We start from the raw sequence: 15,048 nt of genomic DNA on the forward strand, positions 1-15,048 counted from the left end.
TTTCTTAGCTGTGGTGAATCTAATTGTCATTTTGTATCGTTAATTTTGTGTTTCTAGTCTAATATTTCGAAATCAATAAGACCTGGTTATTTGTTTTATGGCGGCTGTTGTCGATGATGCAAAATACTACTGCACTCGGGGTAAGTCTTTCTTTTCTCACCTTTCATCGCCGATTATCGATTTTATGTTTTATGTTAAGTTACAAAAAAATCAGTTTATATATCTATCATATTATAAGAATGACACAAACTATTTCGTACTTATAGGATCTCCCAGGCTGGACATATCCATTACAATCCCCGCTACAGTCTCCTCCTTCACCGACTGTGAACGTAACAGTATGTGGGGTAGTCGCCCTTCTCCGCCTCCTACTATCCTGGACTGTGAGATGATAAGAAGAAAATGTAAACAAAGGCGGGAAAGCATTATATGATTTCGGGATACGAAAATATAACAAACGACGAGACAAAGAGAATGACATCCACGAACTAGGTAAGGTGAACACGCCATGGAGAAGGACTGATTTCCCTAATAATATTTTACTGTATTTTTATGTTATTGTGTATTAAGACAAAAACCGGAGTAAACGTTGAGTGGTTTATAATGAGAGAACACTGCGTTACTTATAGTTATAGCACCATGACATTAAAAAATATATTCAAGCTAATCCTTATAATCTAATTCACTATACACAATCCCTGTGGGAATCTGTCCCTTCTTTCTCTTAGAAATCATTACGGTACAGTATCAGTCCGTAAAAAGTGACAATTCAAACGATGACCTCAATTTTTGCATTATTGTTTGATTACATAAATGTTAAAGAATGCTTGTTACAAGCATAATTATATTGTTAAGATATATTTCACAGGTTGGGGACTAGTAAAAACAGGCAGGAATCTTATGAATTTGACAGTGGGGCCTACATATATTACTGATTTTAATACCTAGGCAAAGGATTCATAGACATAATGTGATTGTAGATTTTTGAAGTAGTCAGGAATAGGTTCGGTGACTTTGACCTTAAAACGTATATTTACCGTTCGGACAGGGATGCCATGACCTTGACGCTATATAAGGAGTGATGCTGTCTGCGTCTTTGACGGCCGACCAGGTTCGGTAAATGTTCAATCTCTTGTTGGTAAAGCTGACTTTAGTTCCTTGAAAAGGTTTTCCAGCTGAAAAAGAAACATTGAAAATATAAATAATGTATACTTTTACGCAACAGGAAACACGACTGGTCATGATATATTTGTTGGAACAAAAACAGGAAACAATGTTGGTCATAATCTATTAGTTAGGACAGAACAGTGGCGGAGGAAATCGTCAAAAAGGGGAGGTAGATATCTTTTGCACCTTAAATTTTACGCACTAATTAAATCGTATGCCATCTCCGCAAAACTAGCCGATAATTATCATTTTAACATCCCCATGATAATTTATGTAGTACAAAATAAGTTATTTACGAAAATCAGGATATATCATTTATAGTAAAAAATGAATCACCATGCGTGGATCCGGGATTATCGAAAGGGGGCGGGTGTCCATTAATTTAGTGATAATGTGAGCGCCGTAGACGCGAGCCGATTTTTTTTCCATTTTCAAGGCTATGAAAACAATTTCCTCCTCCGAAAAAGGGAAAGTTTTCCTAGAATAGGTATTTTCTTTAAAAAGTTATTACTTTTTCTTAATAATTGAATGGTTTTTAATTTTTCATATCTGATAGAATGTGTATCTAAAGCGAAACCTATATGATGCTAATTTGTCGACAACAGATGCCAGTGCCATTTCATGTTATACGGTGTTTCCTTCATTCGTACCTGTCGGTAATTATTATTGCTCTATTCACGTTAAAACCGCGCATTCTTATCCGCGTCGGGCTTCTGTCTTGTTCTTATTAAGAAATCAATAAACTCCACAAATTATCATCAACTTATCGAATCTATTTGATGAAGTTCGATTTAAGATATCAATATTAACTTACCAGGGTAATGCAGACGACCGACACACAGGTCTGAGGATTGATATACTAGTATAAAAGTAGGAATGTACCGCAAGTTTTTATCTTTGCCTTCAAGAAAACATTTTCGGTTCGAAACGATACAGATAATTACCAAATTTCCTTAGTTTTTCCCAATTTTTAAGGGGGGGGGGGGGGCAAACAAATTTGTTGCCCCCATCACTGTAAAAAGTGGTGAGGCGACCCCCCTGCCCCCTCGCTTCCTACGGCACTGCAAAAAAAAACAAAAAAACAACAACCCGGAAACAGTACTGGTAATAATTTATTTAGCTAGGACAAAAACAGGAAACAGTACTGGCCTTAATCTATTTAATTAGGACAAAAAATAAACAGCATACTGACAGACATTTTTCAGACAAATTAATCTTTTACCATTTAAAATGACATGTTTAAAATATTATCGTTGTTCTTTATAAATATGACATTTTTAATTGCAAAACAGGATGCTAGAATAAATACCAAGGACACGTTTTAGACGATTCTTTACGACCTTGACCAATGAAATGGTTATGTTACAAGAGGAAGAGTCAATGAACTATTTGATATAGTAGATTAAATATAAGTTTTTGTTTTATTACATGAAAACTAATGTATTGTAAAAGACTAATGTATTGTAAAAGACATACGTGAACAGTACCAGCTGAATCGTGCCGGGTAAAATACAGCTGTTTACTTGGTATACACTAACTACCGGGTATAATATAGCTGTTTACTGGGTATACACTGACTACCGGGTATAATATAGCTGTTTACTAGGTATACACTAACTACCGGGTAAAATACAGCTGTTTACTTGGTATACACTAACTACCGGGTATAATATAGCTGTTTACTGGGTATACACTGACTACCGGGTATAATATAGCTGTTTACTAGGTATACACTAACTACCGGGTAAAATACAGCTGTTTACTTGGTATACACTAACTACCGGGTATAATATAGCTGTTTACTGGGTATACACTGACTACCGGGTATAATATAGCTGTTTACTAGGTATACACTAACTACCGGGTAAAATACAGCTGTTTACTTGGTATACACTAACTACCGGGTATAATATAGCTGTTTACTGGGTATACACTGACTACCGGGTATAATATAGCTGTTTACTAGGTATACACTAACTACCGGGAATAATATAGCTGTTTACTTGGTATACACTAAATACCGGGTATAATATAGCTGTTTACTAGGTATACACTAACTACCGGGTATAATATAGCTGTTTACTAGGTATACACTGACTACCGGGTATAATATAGCTGTTTACTAGGTATACACTAACTACCGGGTATAATATAACTGTTTACTAGGTATACACTAACTACCGGGTATAATATAGCTGTTTACTAGGTATACACTAACTACCGGGTATAATATAGCTGTTTACTAGGTATACACTAACTACCGGGTATAATATAGCTGTTTACTAGGTATACACTAACTACCGGATATAATATAGCTGTTTACTAGGTATACACTAAATACCGGGTATAATATAGCTGTTTACTAGGTATACACTAACTACCGGGTATAATATAGCTGTTTACTAGGTATACACTAAATACCGGGTATAATATAGCTGTTTACTAGGTATACACTGAACACGGGGTATAATAACGCTGTTTACTAGGTATACACTGACTACCGGGTATAATATAGCTGTTTACTAGGTATACACTAACTACCGCGTATAATATAGCTGTTTACTAGGTATACACTGACTACTGGGTATAATATAGCTGTTTACTAGGTATACACTGACTACCGGGTATAATATAGCTGTTTACTAGGTATACACTGACTACCGGGTATAATATAGCTGTTTACTAGGTATACACTAACTACCGGGTATAATATAGCTGTTTACTAGGTATACACTGACTACCTGGGTATAATATAGCTGTTTACTAGGTATACACTGACTACCGGGTATAATATAGCTGTTTACTAGATATACACTAACTACCGGGTATAATACAGCTGTTTACTAGGTATACACTAACTACCGGGTATAATATAGCTGTTTACTAGGTATACACTGACTACCGGGTATAATATAGCTGTTTACTAGGTATACACTAACTACCGGGTATAATATAGCTGTTTACTAGGTATACACTAACTACCGGGTATAATATAGCTGTTTACTGGGTATACACTGACTACCGGGTATAATATAGCTGTTTACTAGGTATACACTAACTACCGGGTATAATATAGCTGTTTACTAGGTATACACTAACTACCGGGTATAATATAGCTGTTTACTAGGTATACACTAACTACCGGGTATAATATAGCTGTTTACTAGGTATACACTGACTACCGGGTATAATATAGCTGTTTACTAGGTATACACTAACTACCGGGTATAATATAGCTGTTTACTAGGTATACACTAACTACCGGGTATAATATAGCTGTTTACTAGGTATACACTGACTACCGGGTATAATATAGCTGTTTACTAGGTATACACTGACTACCGGGTATAATATAGCTGTTTACTAGGTATACACTAACTACCGGGTATAATATAGCTGTTTACTAGGTATACACTAACTACCGGGTATAATATAGCTGTTTACTAGGTATACACTAACTACCGAGTATAATATAGCTGTTTACTAGGTATACACTAACTACCGGGATATACGGTTACACAGATCCGTATAAAATATTTACCCTCTCCAGTGTTAGACTCGTCCGCCTCGGACACGAACACATAGTGGTCAGTGATGATTCCGTTCTCCTTGTTACACACCAAGTTCACATCAAAATCGACCCGGAACTGTTTCTCGGGATCGCTGACTGCTGAGGATGAGCCAAGCTTGATACTCGCTTGGCTGTTAGGTTTTATCAGTGGAGCTGTATAACAAATATAATGTATATAAGGCGATATATAATTTATTGGCAATCATAGTTACTAATCTATAGTAATACGGAGCTTTATAACACATATAATGTATATAAGGTGGTATTCATAATGTATTGGCAATGAATAGTTACTCATCTGTAGTAATAAGGAGTTTAATAACGAATATAAATGTATATAAGGCGATACTCATAATGTATTGGTAGTACATTGTAAGGACTTATTATGGCTTATCAAAGATAGCAGATATTTCTGTACTGTCGTATGTGGATGTTGTCCTAGGCACTCCGGTTTCCTCCCATAGAGTATGACCCTTGTTTCACAAGTGTAGTAAAACGAATACAAGCCAAAGTTTACCATCCTTCCCTCCCTATCTGTATAAATTACCTCCAGACGGAATGTCATGATGCTTTGACGATTCTAAACCATTTCCGACACTCGTTGAAGCGAAGACCTGCCAGACAAAGTGAGAAAAGTTTTTCTGCATGTTACGTTTGATCATATGTAGCCTATATCAACCTCTAATGATGAATGTTTATTTATTCAGCTGGTTGTTCGATTGTTAGTAGAAATGAAATTATTGGGAATTAATGGTATCCAAAACATCTCATGGACTGAGAGGAAAGTTGTTATGTCAATAACAGAAACGTCTTGTTCTAAGCTGACATCCAATAAATGTGTTTGGTTTGATTAACGACAGACTCGACATTCAAAAATATCTATATTGATAAGTAATATATCTTAACAGCGAGGTAGGGACAAAACAATCGATACACAATTTTGTCTTAGTAGGGCGGTAGTATTGACATTAATGTTTTGTATCTACTTACGGTAAAGGTGTAGTTCTGTTGTGGTGATACAGAAATGTGACGCCAGGAGCATGTCGAGCTGGTATTGTTATGCTTAAATGGAAGTTTATTATAAGAAAGACAACATTAGACAAATAGGTTGTATATTATATAAAGCAGGGAACTAATGCACAAATATAATGCACAATCATATTCGAATGATCAATCAATATCTATTACTCATTCATAAGATTACTTGTGTAGTGCTCACTTCATTTCCAGTTGATTGGTACCCGGAAGCGGTTTTATGACTCACCTGGCTTGCTTTATTATATCCCCATTCCAGTGTGTATCCGGTGATTTTACCGTTCAGGTCCCTGACAACAGGTGGATTACACGTCACATTTACTGTCCGCGCCTTGGTGACGTCCGACTCGACACTCACGTGGAGATCTGTCACGTTTCCAGGTACTGTCGGTGTAGACGTATAACGGAGGATAAGAAACCAAAATTTACCCCACCAAAGTACAGTATCTCGTTCGAGATATTTTCAAAATGTCGTCGGTTGATTAATGACGAGGATAATCTATAAATACTGATAACTTTGAACTTTACCTTGAACATTCTGACACACGAACTTAGTATTCTTATACTTGACCAAGATATGAAATTTAATTAAAAATAATTGAAAAATGAAGTCGCTTGGGTGATGACTAACCTTTTCTATGTATAGTTATCGGAACCTTGACCTTAATCTTCGCACCCACATAATTCGAGGTATTTTTATATAACGTTTGATCAAAATCCTTTTGAAAATGAATACGCGAGACTGATAAAAGTGAACATACGCACGAACAAATGGAACGTGAGGGACGTAATAACCAATTTATAAGATAAAAGATATCTTCATTGATATGTCTACACACCGACAACATTTCAATGATTATTGTTTTTTAAACCCTGATCTAGTAATATGTTGTGATCCACACGAGTCTATAGTTACGTACCAGCCTGGGCAGTTGTGACAGTCTTGTTGTTGGAAGAATTAACAGATCCATTCACTGTTGTCGCTATGACGACAATGGTGTAATTCCAGTATTCATCAAGATTTCCTATCATACACGTGGTACTCTCAAACCCTGTGGAATAGACTCTTCAGATTATAAATAACGCATTATATCGGTCATAATTCTTACAATGTGATGCATGAGATAAATTCATAGTCTCGTACATATATTAGAGACATCCATGAGGAGAAGAAAACCTACCCGTTGTAGTACAGGAAGACGTACTCTTCTGTGTGTTTTCGTCTATTGCCGTAGCCGTGTAGCTGGTTGGTCCTGTTTTCAAGTCTGGCTTATTCCATGTCACAGAAATCCGTGTAGAGTTAACTGTAGACGCATTAACCTCAGACGGTTTATGTGGCACTGAAAAAATCGAGCATTATTTAACAGGTTTCTTGTTCAACAAACGGAATTCTACAGGTACACAGGTGACCGCTGGACAAAATCACCGATATAATGACATTTAAAAGACTGTTCTTACTTTGAGGACCTGGCTGCGTTTTTTATTCTATGCATTTTGACTTCGAGTTACGCTGTCCTTTTTACTTTTAGCAATTGAAGAGGGTCGCATGACTTGGATTTGGCCTATAATAACATGCCTGGCTCGTAGATAGATTTGACAAATTACGGGATGCGTAGAAGTTATTTTTTTCAATTTTCGTGGAAAACCAGGAAAATTAATAAGAATCTAACCATTATATCCCCGATTTCTTGATGTCTGAATAGATTTCTACATTGGAATTGATATCAGTAGTGATAAATCAAACTACTCACGATCGGCTTAATTCTTCACGAAATAGCAAAAACATCGCACATTGTTAAAAGAGAAGCAGATTTAAATTCAATGTCTTCCGGTCAACGACTTATCCTGCTGGTACCTACCTCACAACCAGTGCTACTTCCATCTCTCACGCCATGCTATTTGAGGTTTAATCCTAAACATGATAAGTTACTCACCTCTGTATATACAGTATTACGATACGTACCTTACAGGTGCGTACTTTACCTGTCCTGACACACTAGAATCACCTGGTGGGGTATTATAACCTTACTTGGATATCAATAAACCTCTGTCTTCCCCTTAAGTGTAAAGCGCGATTATTTCAAAAAGCTTACTATAGAAGTGGTCAAGTTAAATTAATGAGGTCCCCAATAGGGATATATTTGGTAATATATTTACAAATAACATGTTATAAGAGTGATCAGGTTAAATTAATGAGGTCCCCAATAGGGATATATTTGGTAATATATTTACAAATAACATGTTATAAGAGTGATCAGGTTAAATCAATGAGGTCCCAAATAGGGATATATTTGGTAATGTATTAATGAGGTCCCCAATAAGGATATATTTGGTAGTCCCCAATAAGGATATATTTGGTAAAATATTAACAATAAACAGGAAAATATCAAGGTGACACTGATGACATTGTCATGCTATTTTGATTCAGTGGACATAACACATTATGAAAGACAGTTATAATGGATACATGTAAATGATAAAGGGTTTTTAAACTAATATTTATGTTTACCATCAGTTAAAGTCGTGACGGTTTTTACTGAGGTGTAACTCCCTACCCCGGCCCCCGTCACAGCGGCGACCTGATACGTATAGTTCCTGTATGGCTGTAGACCCGGTATTGTGTAGGACATGGAACTATCTGATGTGTTGATAGTTGATGACGTATTCCAGTGTATGAGGTAGTTACCGATAACACCGTTAGGGGGACAAGGGGCAGACCACTCCAGAGTGACACTGCCGGCTGTGACCAGTGTGGGATGGAGACTATCAACATCGATAACAGTCGGTTCTAGAATGAAGATGAAGACAGGGATCACATTCAAATCGTACCATTGATAAACAAAGCTTCCCGTCAACGGCCCCGATAACCATATTTTCATTAACGTTACATTACCAGTCATAATTAGACATTTGGATTATAAACCAGTATCCCGTTAATTCCGGACCAAAATATTCAAACTAGAAGCACAAAAAAGATGAGAATTATAATTTTATATTAAATTTACGAATAGCATACAGATAAATAATTCGAGATAAATATAAAATAATATGTTGTTGGTGTCATTTCACATACAGGTAATACACGGGACACAGCCAAAAGATGATCCGGATACTCACAGGTTGTTTAATTACTGTATGATTAGTTCTGATACTCACTATCCTCGTCAGGTCTCTGTAGTAAGGGGTCACTCCAGTTACCGGGTCCTATAATGGTGTACGCCCTTACACTGATACTGTAGTTCCAGTAGGGGTAGAGGTGGTGTATGGAGCAGACAGTCCGTCCACTTGAGGGGATACAGCTGGTGTTCTGTGTTATATCGTCACCGTTACTTAGCCCGTCCTTACAAACCCGTTCCTTGTAAACATACCGGACTTGGTACCGTGTTATTGGGCCAGTGCTTGGTTCCGGTTCGTGGAAGGAAATAGTTATTGTTGATGATGTAGTGTTCTCCTTTACTAAATCAGTGATATAGTGAGGTTCTGAAAATTTAAAACAAAGGAACTGACCAATTTAGAATACACTATAGATACCGTTTGAAATATAAAACACCTACATATCTAGTGCTCTAGCTGTTTCAGGGAATAATGACACTATGTTTAGGTATAAAAAGTATTTCAAACCTACTGATCATAACTTCCACTAATATAAAAACCAATAATGTAATTACGTAATAATATGGTTATAAATGGGGATAAACATAAACTCCGTGTTTACTTAAGATTCACGATTTGTGTTACGTAAAATAGGAATCATACCAATTTGTCTCAAAATCTATTATGACTTTCCAATGCTTAGTCACATGATGTGAACGATTTACAAAAGATTTTCACACTACCGATAATTGCCGAAATGTGACAAAAAAGTTGTTTGTTTCTTTTCTTGTTGTACAGCTTTACTGTAGATACCAATTCTACATGTTTTGTGAGTAAGAGAAACCGTGAATTATGAAAACCAGTAGGGCGATTTCTAGTGCGTTGAATACAGAACAAAGTATTAGGCAGTTGTTCCGTTGTTAGCTTACCCGGAAGTTTGGCACAAAATAGTTTTCAGTCAAAACTAAATAATTATGTGCTACGTACTATTGTGAAGTACCTTGTCGGTTACATTCGGTGTATCTGACTATGTATATAAACGTCAAAAAAGTACTTAGTTAATATTAACATTCTCGTAAGTGTTAAGTTAGCAAACTACTCGGATCAATTCAGCAATGAAGGAGAGACGCATGCATGTTATATTTGTATCCCATTTATATTCTAGAAATGTTTTTGAATCAAAGTAACGTACATTGTAAGTTGCAGGAAAAAGATGAGCTGTCAGAATCATCAATCGATTTTGTAGTAAACCTGTATGTGTTGAGCTTTGAGTAAGCTAATATAAACTTACTTACATGCCGTCCGGAATCACTCTTATCATTAACCCAGATATTGTACGTACCTGATTGGCTGGTGTTGGATGCCGTGGACGATTCGGCCCCCTGCCCGGCGAGAGTGTAGGCGTACACAGTGAACGTGTACCGTATATACGCCAACAAACCATCAATGGTCTCATTAAAATCTGTCTGGTCGTCGGTGAATGTGTTACTCCGGGTAATGTCACACGTCCGGGGTGGCTTTATTAAGGAGACATGTAAAACATGAACCAAAGGCAAATCCTTTCAAAAATTGTACAATATAACGATACATAAAATCCAATAGAAAAAATACGTTCACTCCTAACTTTGCAGAAATATATAAACCCCTAGGGAATAGAATTGTAGCTTCACCGTCTATGTCTGACAACATAAAGTCGTTTTATATAAGTATCGATAAGTATTTATAGTTATTGTTCATTTTCCTTATCTTACTCCTAGAATATCTGGTCATTTTTCGAAGGTTTTACAAGGTTACATGTTTAACTTGCCAAATGTTTTCTTCGCAACATGACATTTCGAAAAGTTGGATTAAATTTTGGATTTAAATTCTAGTGATTTTGTAATTTTGTATTGAGTATCATATCATTATCACCATGTCTTTTTCATTTTGAAAACTACTGATATTTTTTATTCAATCTCAAATTACAGATAACAATTAAAATATATGGTAAATATATCTATGTTGTACCTGTGTAGCCGTACACTGGGTCGTACACAGCTGTAGAAGATGTACACATCTCCCCTCGTGATCCGTGACATAGACACTGTACTGTGTGATGTTACCATTTGACTGTGATGGTTTGTTCCACGTCACACTAATGGCTGTAGAGGACAATGTTTGGGCGGAAAGGTTTCCGACTGGACCGGGATCTATAAACAAGACAGATCATAGATACAGACAATAGCTGTGTAGGACAATGTTTGGGAGGTTAGATATCTGACTGAATCGAAAATCATAGACGGGGACATATTAGTACAGATAATAGCGGAGCGGCCGAAGTTAAATAACGAATCCGCTGCCAGGATTGGGGATTGGAATAATGAATCTACTGCCAGCAGTGGATTAGGGATTCGGTTCTTTTTGTTCAATTGATATTTCTTTTTATTGACATTTTTTACGTTGGGATTCAAATAACGAATCTCCTGCAGCGCCGGATTGGGGATTCAGTTTCTTATGTTCAATTCTTATAAAGTATGATTGGGGATTCGAATAATGAATCCGCTGTTAGCTGAGGATTTGGGATTCGAATAACGAGCAGCAGATGCTGTTAAAATTAATATATGCCAGATATTTTTCTTTAATTGAGTAAAGTAATAGATACATAAATATACTGATTTACGAATGTATTGTTTTAAAATGGTCCTCAATTTCCTTATCATATGATCATATTATCATATGATATGGAATATGTTTGAAAAAAAAACAGAAACTAATCTAGTATTCAAGGAGCATTACCATGTTCGGACAAACTTTAGAGTCAGGAAATAGTACGGCGCTAGCGAAAGCGGTCGTGATACTGATATCCCAAGATACTGTAGTGATACTGATATCCCAAGATACTGTAGTGATACTGATATCCCAAGATACAGTAGTGATACCGATATCCCAAGATACTGTAGTGATACTGATATCCCAAGATACTGTAGTGATACTGATATCCCAAGATACTGTAGTAATACTGATATCCCAAGATACCGTGGTGATACTGATATCCCAAGATACAGTAGTGATACCGATATCCCAAGATACTGTAGTGATACTGATATCCCAAGATACTGTAGTGATACTGATATCCCAAGATACTGTAGTGATACTGATATCCCAGGATACTGTAGTGATACTGATATCCCAAGATACTGTAGTGATACTGATATCCAAGGATACTGTAGTGATACTGATATCCCAGGATACTGTAGTGATACTGATATCCCAAGATACTGTGGTGATACTGATATCCCAAGATACTGTAGTGATACTGATATCCCAAGATACTGTCGTGATACTAATATCCCAAGATACTGTAGTGATACTGATATCCCAAGATACTGTGGTGATACTGATATCCCAAGATACTGTAGTGATACTGATATCCCAAGATACTGTCGTGATACTGATATCCCAAGATACTGTAGTGATACTGATATCCCAAGATACTGTAGTGATACTGATATCCCAAGATACCGTAGTGATACTGACATCCCAAGATACTGTAGTGATACTAATATCCCAAGATACTGTAGTGATACTGATATCCCAAGATACTGTAGTGATACTGATATCCCAAGATACTGTGGTGATACTGATATCCCCAGATACTGTGGTGATACTGATATCCCAAGATACTGTAGTGATACTGATATCCCAAGATACTGTAGTGATACTGATATCCCAAGATACTGTAGTGATACTGATATCCCAAGATACTGTGGTGATACTGATATCCCAAGATACTGTGGTGATACTGACATCCCAAGATACCGTGGTGATACTGATATCCCCAGATACTGTAGTGATACTGATATCCCAAGATACTGTAGTGATACTGATATCCCAAGATACTGTAGTGATACTGATATCCCAAGATACTGTAGTGATACTGACATCCCAAGATACTGTAGTGATACTGACATCCCAAGATACTGTGGTGATACTGATATCCCAAGATACCGTAGTGATACTGACATCCCAAGATACCGTAGTGATACTGATATCCCAAGATACCGTAGTGATACTGACATCCCAAGATACCGTAGTGATACTGATATCCCAAGATACTGTAGTGATACTGATATCCCAAGATACTGTAGTGATACTGATATCCCAAGATACTGTCGTGATACTGATATCCCAAGATACTGTAGTGATACTGATATCCCAAGATACTGTAGTGATACTGATATCCCAAGATACTGTAGTGATACTGATATCCCAAGATACTGTCGTGATACTGATATCCCAAGATACTGTGGTGATACTGATATCCCCAGATACTGTGGTGATACTGATATCCCAAGATACTGTAGTGATACTGATATCCCAAGATACTGTAGTGATACTGATATCCCAAGATACCGTAGTGATACTGACATCCCAAGATACTGTAGTGATACTGATATCCCAAGATACTGTCGTGATACTGATATCCCAAGATACTGTAGTGATACTGATATCCCAAGATACCGTAGTGATACTGATATCCCAAGATACTGTGGTGATACTGATATCCCAAGATACTGTAGTGATACTGATATCCCAAGATACTGTAGTGATACTGATATCCCAAGATACTGTAGTGATACTGATATCCCAAGATACTGTAGTGATACTGATATCCCAAGATACTGTTGTGATACTGATATCCCAAGATACTGTGGTGATACTGATATCCCAAGATACTGTAGTGATACTGATATCCCAAGATACTGTAGTGATACTGATATCCCAAGATACTGTGGTGATACTGATATCCCAAGATACTGTAGTGATACTGATATCCCAAGATACTGTAGTGATACTGATATCCCAAGATACTGTAGTGATACTGATATCCCAAGATACTGTGGTTATACTGATATCCGAAGATACTGTAGTGATACTGATATCCCAAGATACTGTAGTGATACTGATATCCCAAGATACTGTAGTGATACTGATATCCCAAGATACTGTAGTGATACTGATATCCCAAGATACTGTGGTGATACTGATATCCGAAGATACTGTAGTGATACTGATATCCCAAGATACTGTAGTGATACTGATATCCCAAGATACTGTAGTGATACTGATATCCCAAGATACTGTAGTGATACTGATATCCCAAGATACTGTTGTGATACTGATATCCCAAGATACTGTAGTGATACTGATATCCCAAGATACTGTAGTGATACTGATATCCCAAGATACTGTAGTGATACCGATATCCCAAGATACTGTAGTGATACTGATATCCCAAGATACTGTAGTGACACCGATATCCCAAGATACTGTAGTGATACTGATATCCCAAGATACTGTAGTGACACTGATATCCCAAGATACTGTAGTGATACTGATATCCCAAGATACTGTAGTGATACTGATATCCCAAGATACTGTAGTCATACTGATATCCCAAGATACTGTAGTGATACTGATATCCCCAGATACTGTGGTGATACTGATATCCCAAGATACTGTAGTGATACTGATATCCCAAGATACTGTAGTGATACTGATATCCCAAGATACTGTAGTGATACTGATATCCCAAGATACTGTCGTGATACTGATATCCCAAGATACTGTGGTGATACTGATATCCCCAGATACTGTGGTGATACTGATATCCCAAGATACTGTAGTGATACTGATATCCCAAGATACTGTAGTGATACTGATATCCCAAGATACTGTAGTGATACTGATATCCCAAGATACTGTAGTGATACTGATATCCCAAGATACTGTGGTGATACTGATATCCCAAGATACTGTATCAATACCACGGTCACTCTCGGATAAGTATTACTACCTATGCAAGTCTTTTCGTACCAAACTGCTGAATCCGTAATGGAACGCGACGTACCAGCCGGACCGAACACGTTCACGTGGAGGTGGTTCGTTTTCTGAAGCGTGTCACTTAGATCCAAAATGATGGAAGTGATATTTTTATTTCATTGAATTGTAAATTTCGTTACAAAAAGACAGACAATGCCATCTCATGTTGAAACACGCGACATTGCGGCAGTATCTCGTGTTATCCCGGTTCGAAAACGCGCCAAAGCGGGCGCCAACAAGCTAGTGGTACACATCAGTGAATGCTCCACTTATTCTGGTATCAATTGTATATCATTTGTGTCGCTAAAATGAAAATTATC

General features: G+C 37.0%; 2 protein-coding genes across 2 annotated transcripts in view; both read right to left on the reverse strand.

Annotated features, from left to right (window-relative positions):
• Nucleotides 1–5,800, reverse strand: part of LOC117328234 (receptor-type tyrosine-protein phosphatase dep-1-like) — a 35,716-nt gene extending 29,916 nt beyond the window's left edge. Inside the window, exons 1-5 of the mRNA XM_033885690.1 lie at nucleotides 5,729–5,800; nucleotides 5,286–5,352; nucleotides 4,709–4,891; nucleotides 1,038–1,175; nucleotides 261–381 (exon numbers count right to left, since the gene is read on the reverse strand). The gene's annotated coding sequence lies outside the window, so the exon portion shown is untranslated. The remainder of the gene's footprint in view (nucleotides 1–260; nucleotides 382–1,037; nucleotides 1,176–4,708; nucleotides 4,892–5,285; nucleotides 5,353–5,728) is intronic.
• The window catches only part of LOC117328496 (tenascin-like), a 51,917-nt gene continuing 37,889 nt past the window's right edge, over nucleotides 1,021–15,048 (reverse strand). Inside the window, exons 9-18 of the mRNA XM_033886033.1 lie at nucleotides 10,874–11,055; nucleotides 10,209–10,383; nucleotides 8,930–9,253; nucleotides 8,283–8,561; nucleotides 6,955–7,113; nucleotides 6,694–6,825; nucleotides 6,003–6,220; nucleotides 5,286–5,352; nucleotides 4,709–4,891; nucleotides 1,021–1,175 (exon numbers count right to left, since the gene is read on the reverse strand). Of these exons, the coding sequence (XP_033741924.1) occupies nucleotides 1,021–1,175; nucleotides 4,709–4,891; nucleotides 5,286–5,352; nucleotides 6,003–6,220; nucleotides 6,694–6,825; nucleotides 6,955–7,113; nucleotides 8,283–8,561; nucleotides 8,930–9,253; nucleotides 10,209–10,383; nucleotides 10,874–11,055 (1,874 nt within the window). The remainder of the gene's footprint in view (nucleotides 1,176–4,708; nucleotides 4,892–5,285; nucleotides 5,353–6,002; nucleotides 6,221–6,693; nucleotides 6,826–6,954; nucleotides 7,114–8,282; nucleotides 8,562–8,929; nucleotides 9,254–10,208; nucleotides 10,384–10,873; nucleotides 11,056–15,048) is intronic.

Source organism: Pecten maximus, chromosome 5 (genome assembly GCF_902652985.1).
Source record: "Pecten maximus chromosome 5, xPecMax1.1, whole genome shotgun sequence".
Lineage (NCBI taxonomy): Eukaryota > Metazoa > Mollusca > Bivalvia > Pectinida > Pectinidae > Pecten > Pecten maximus.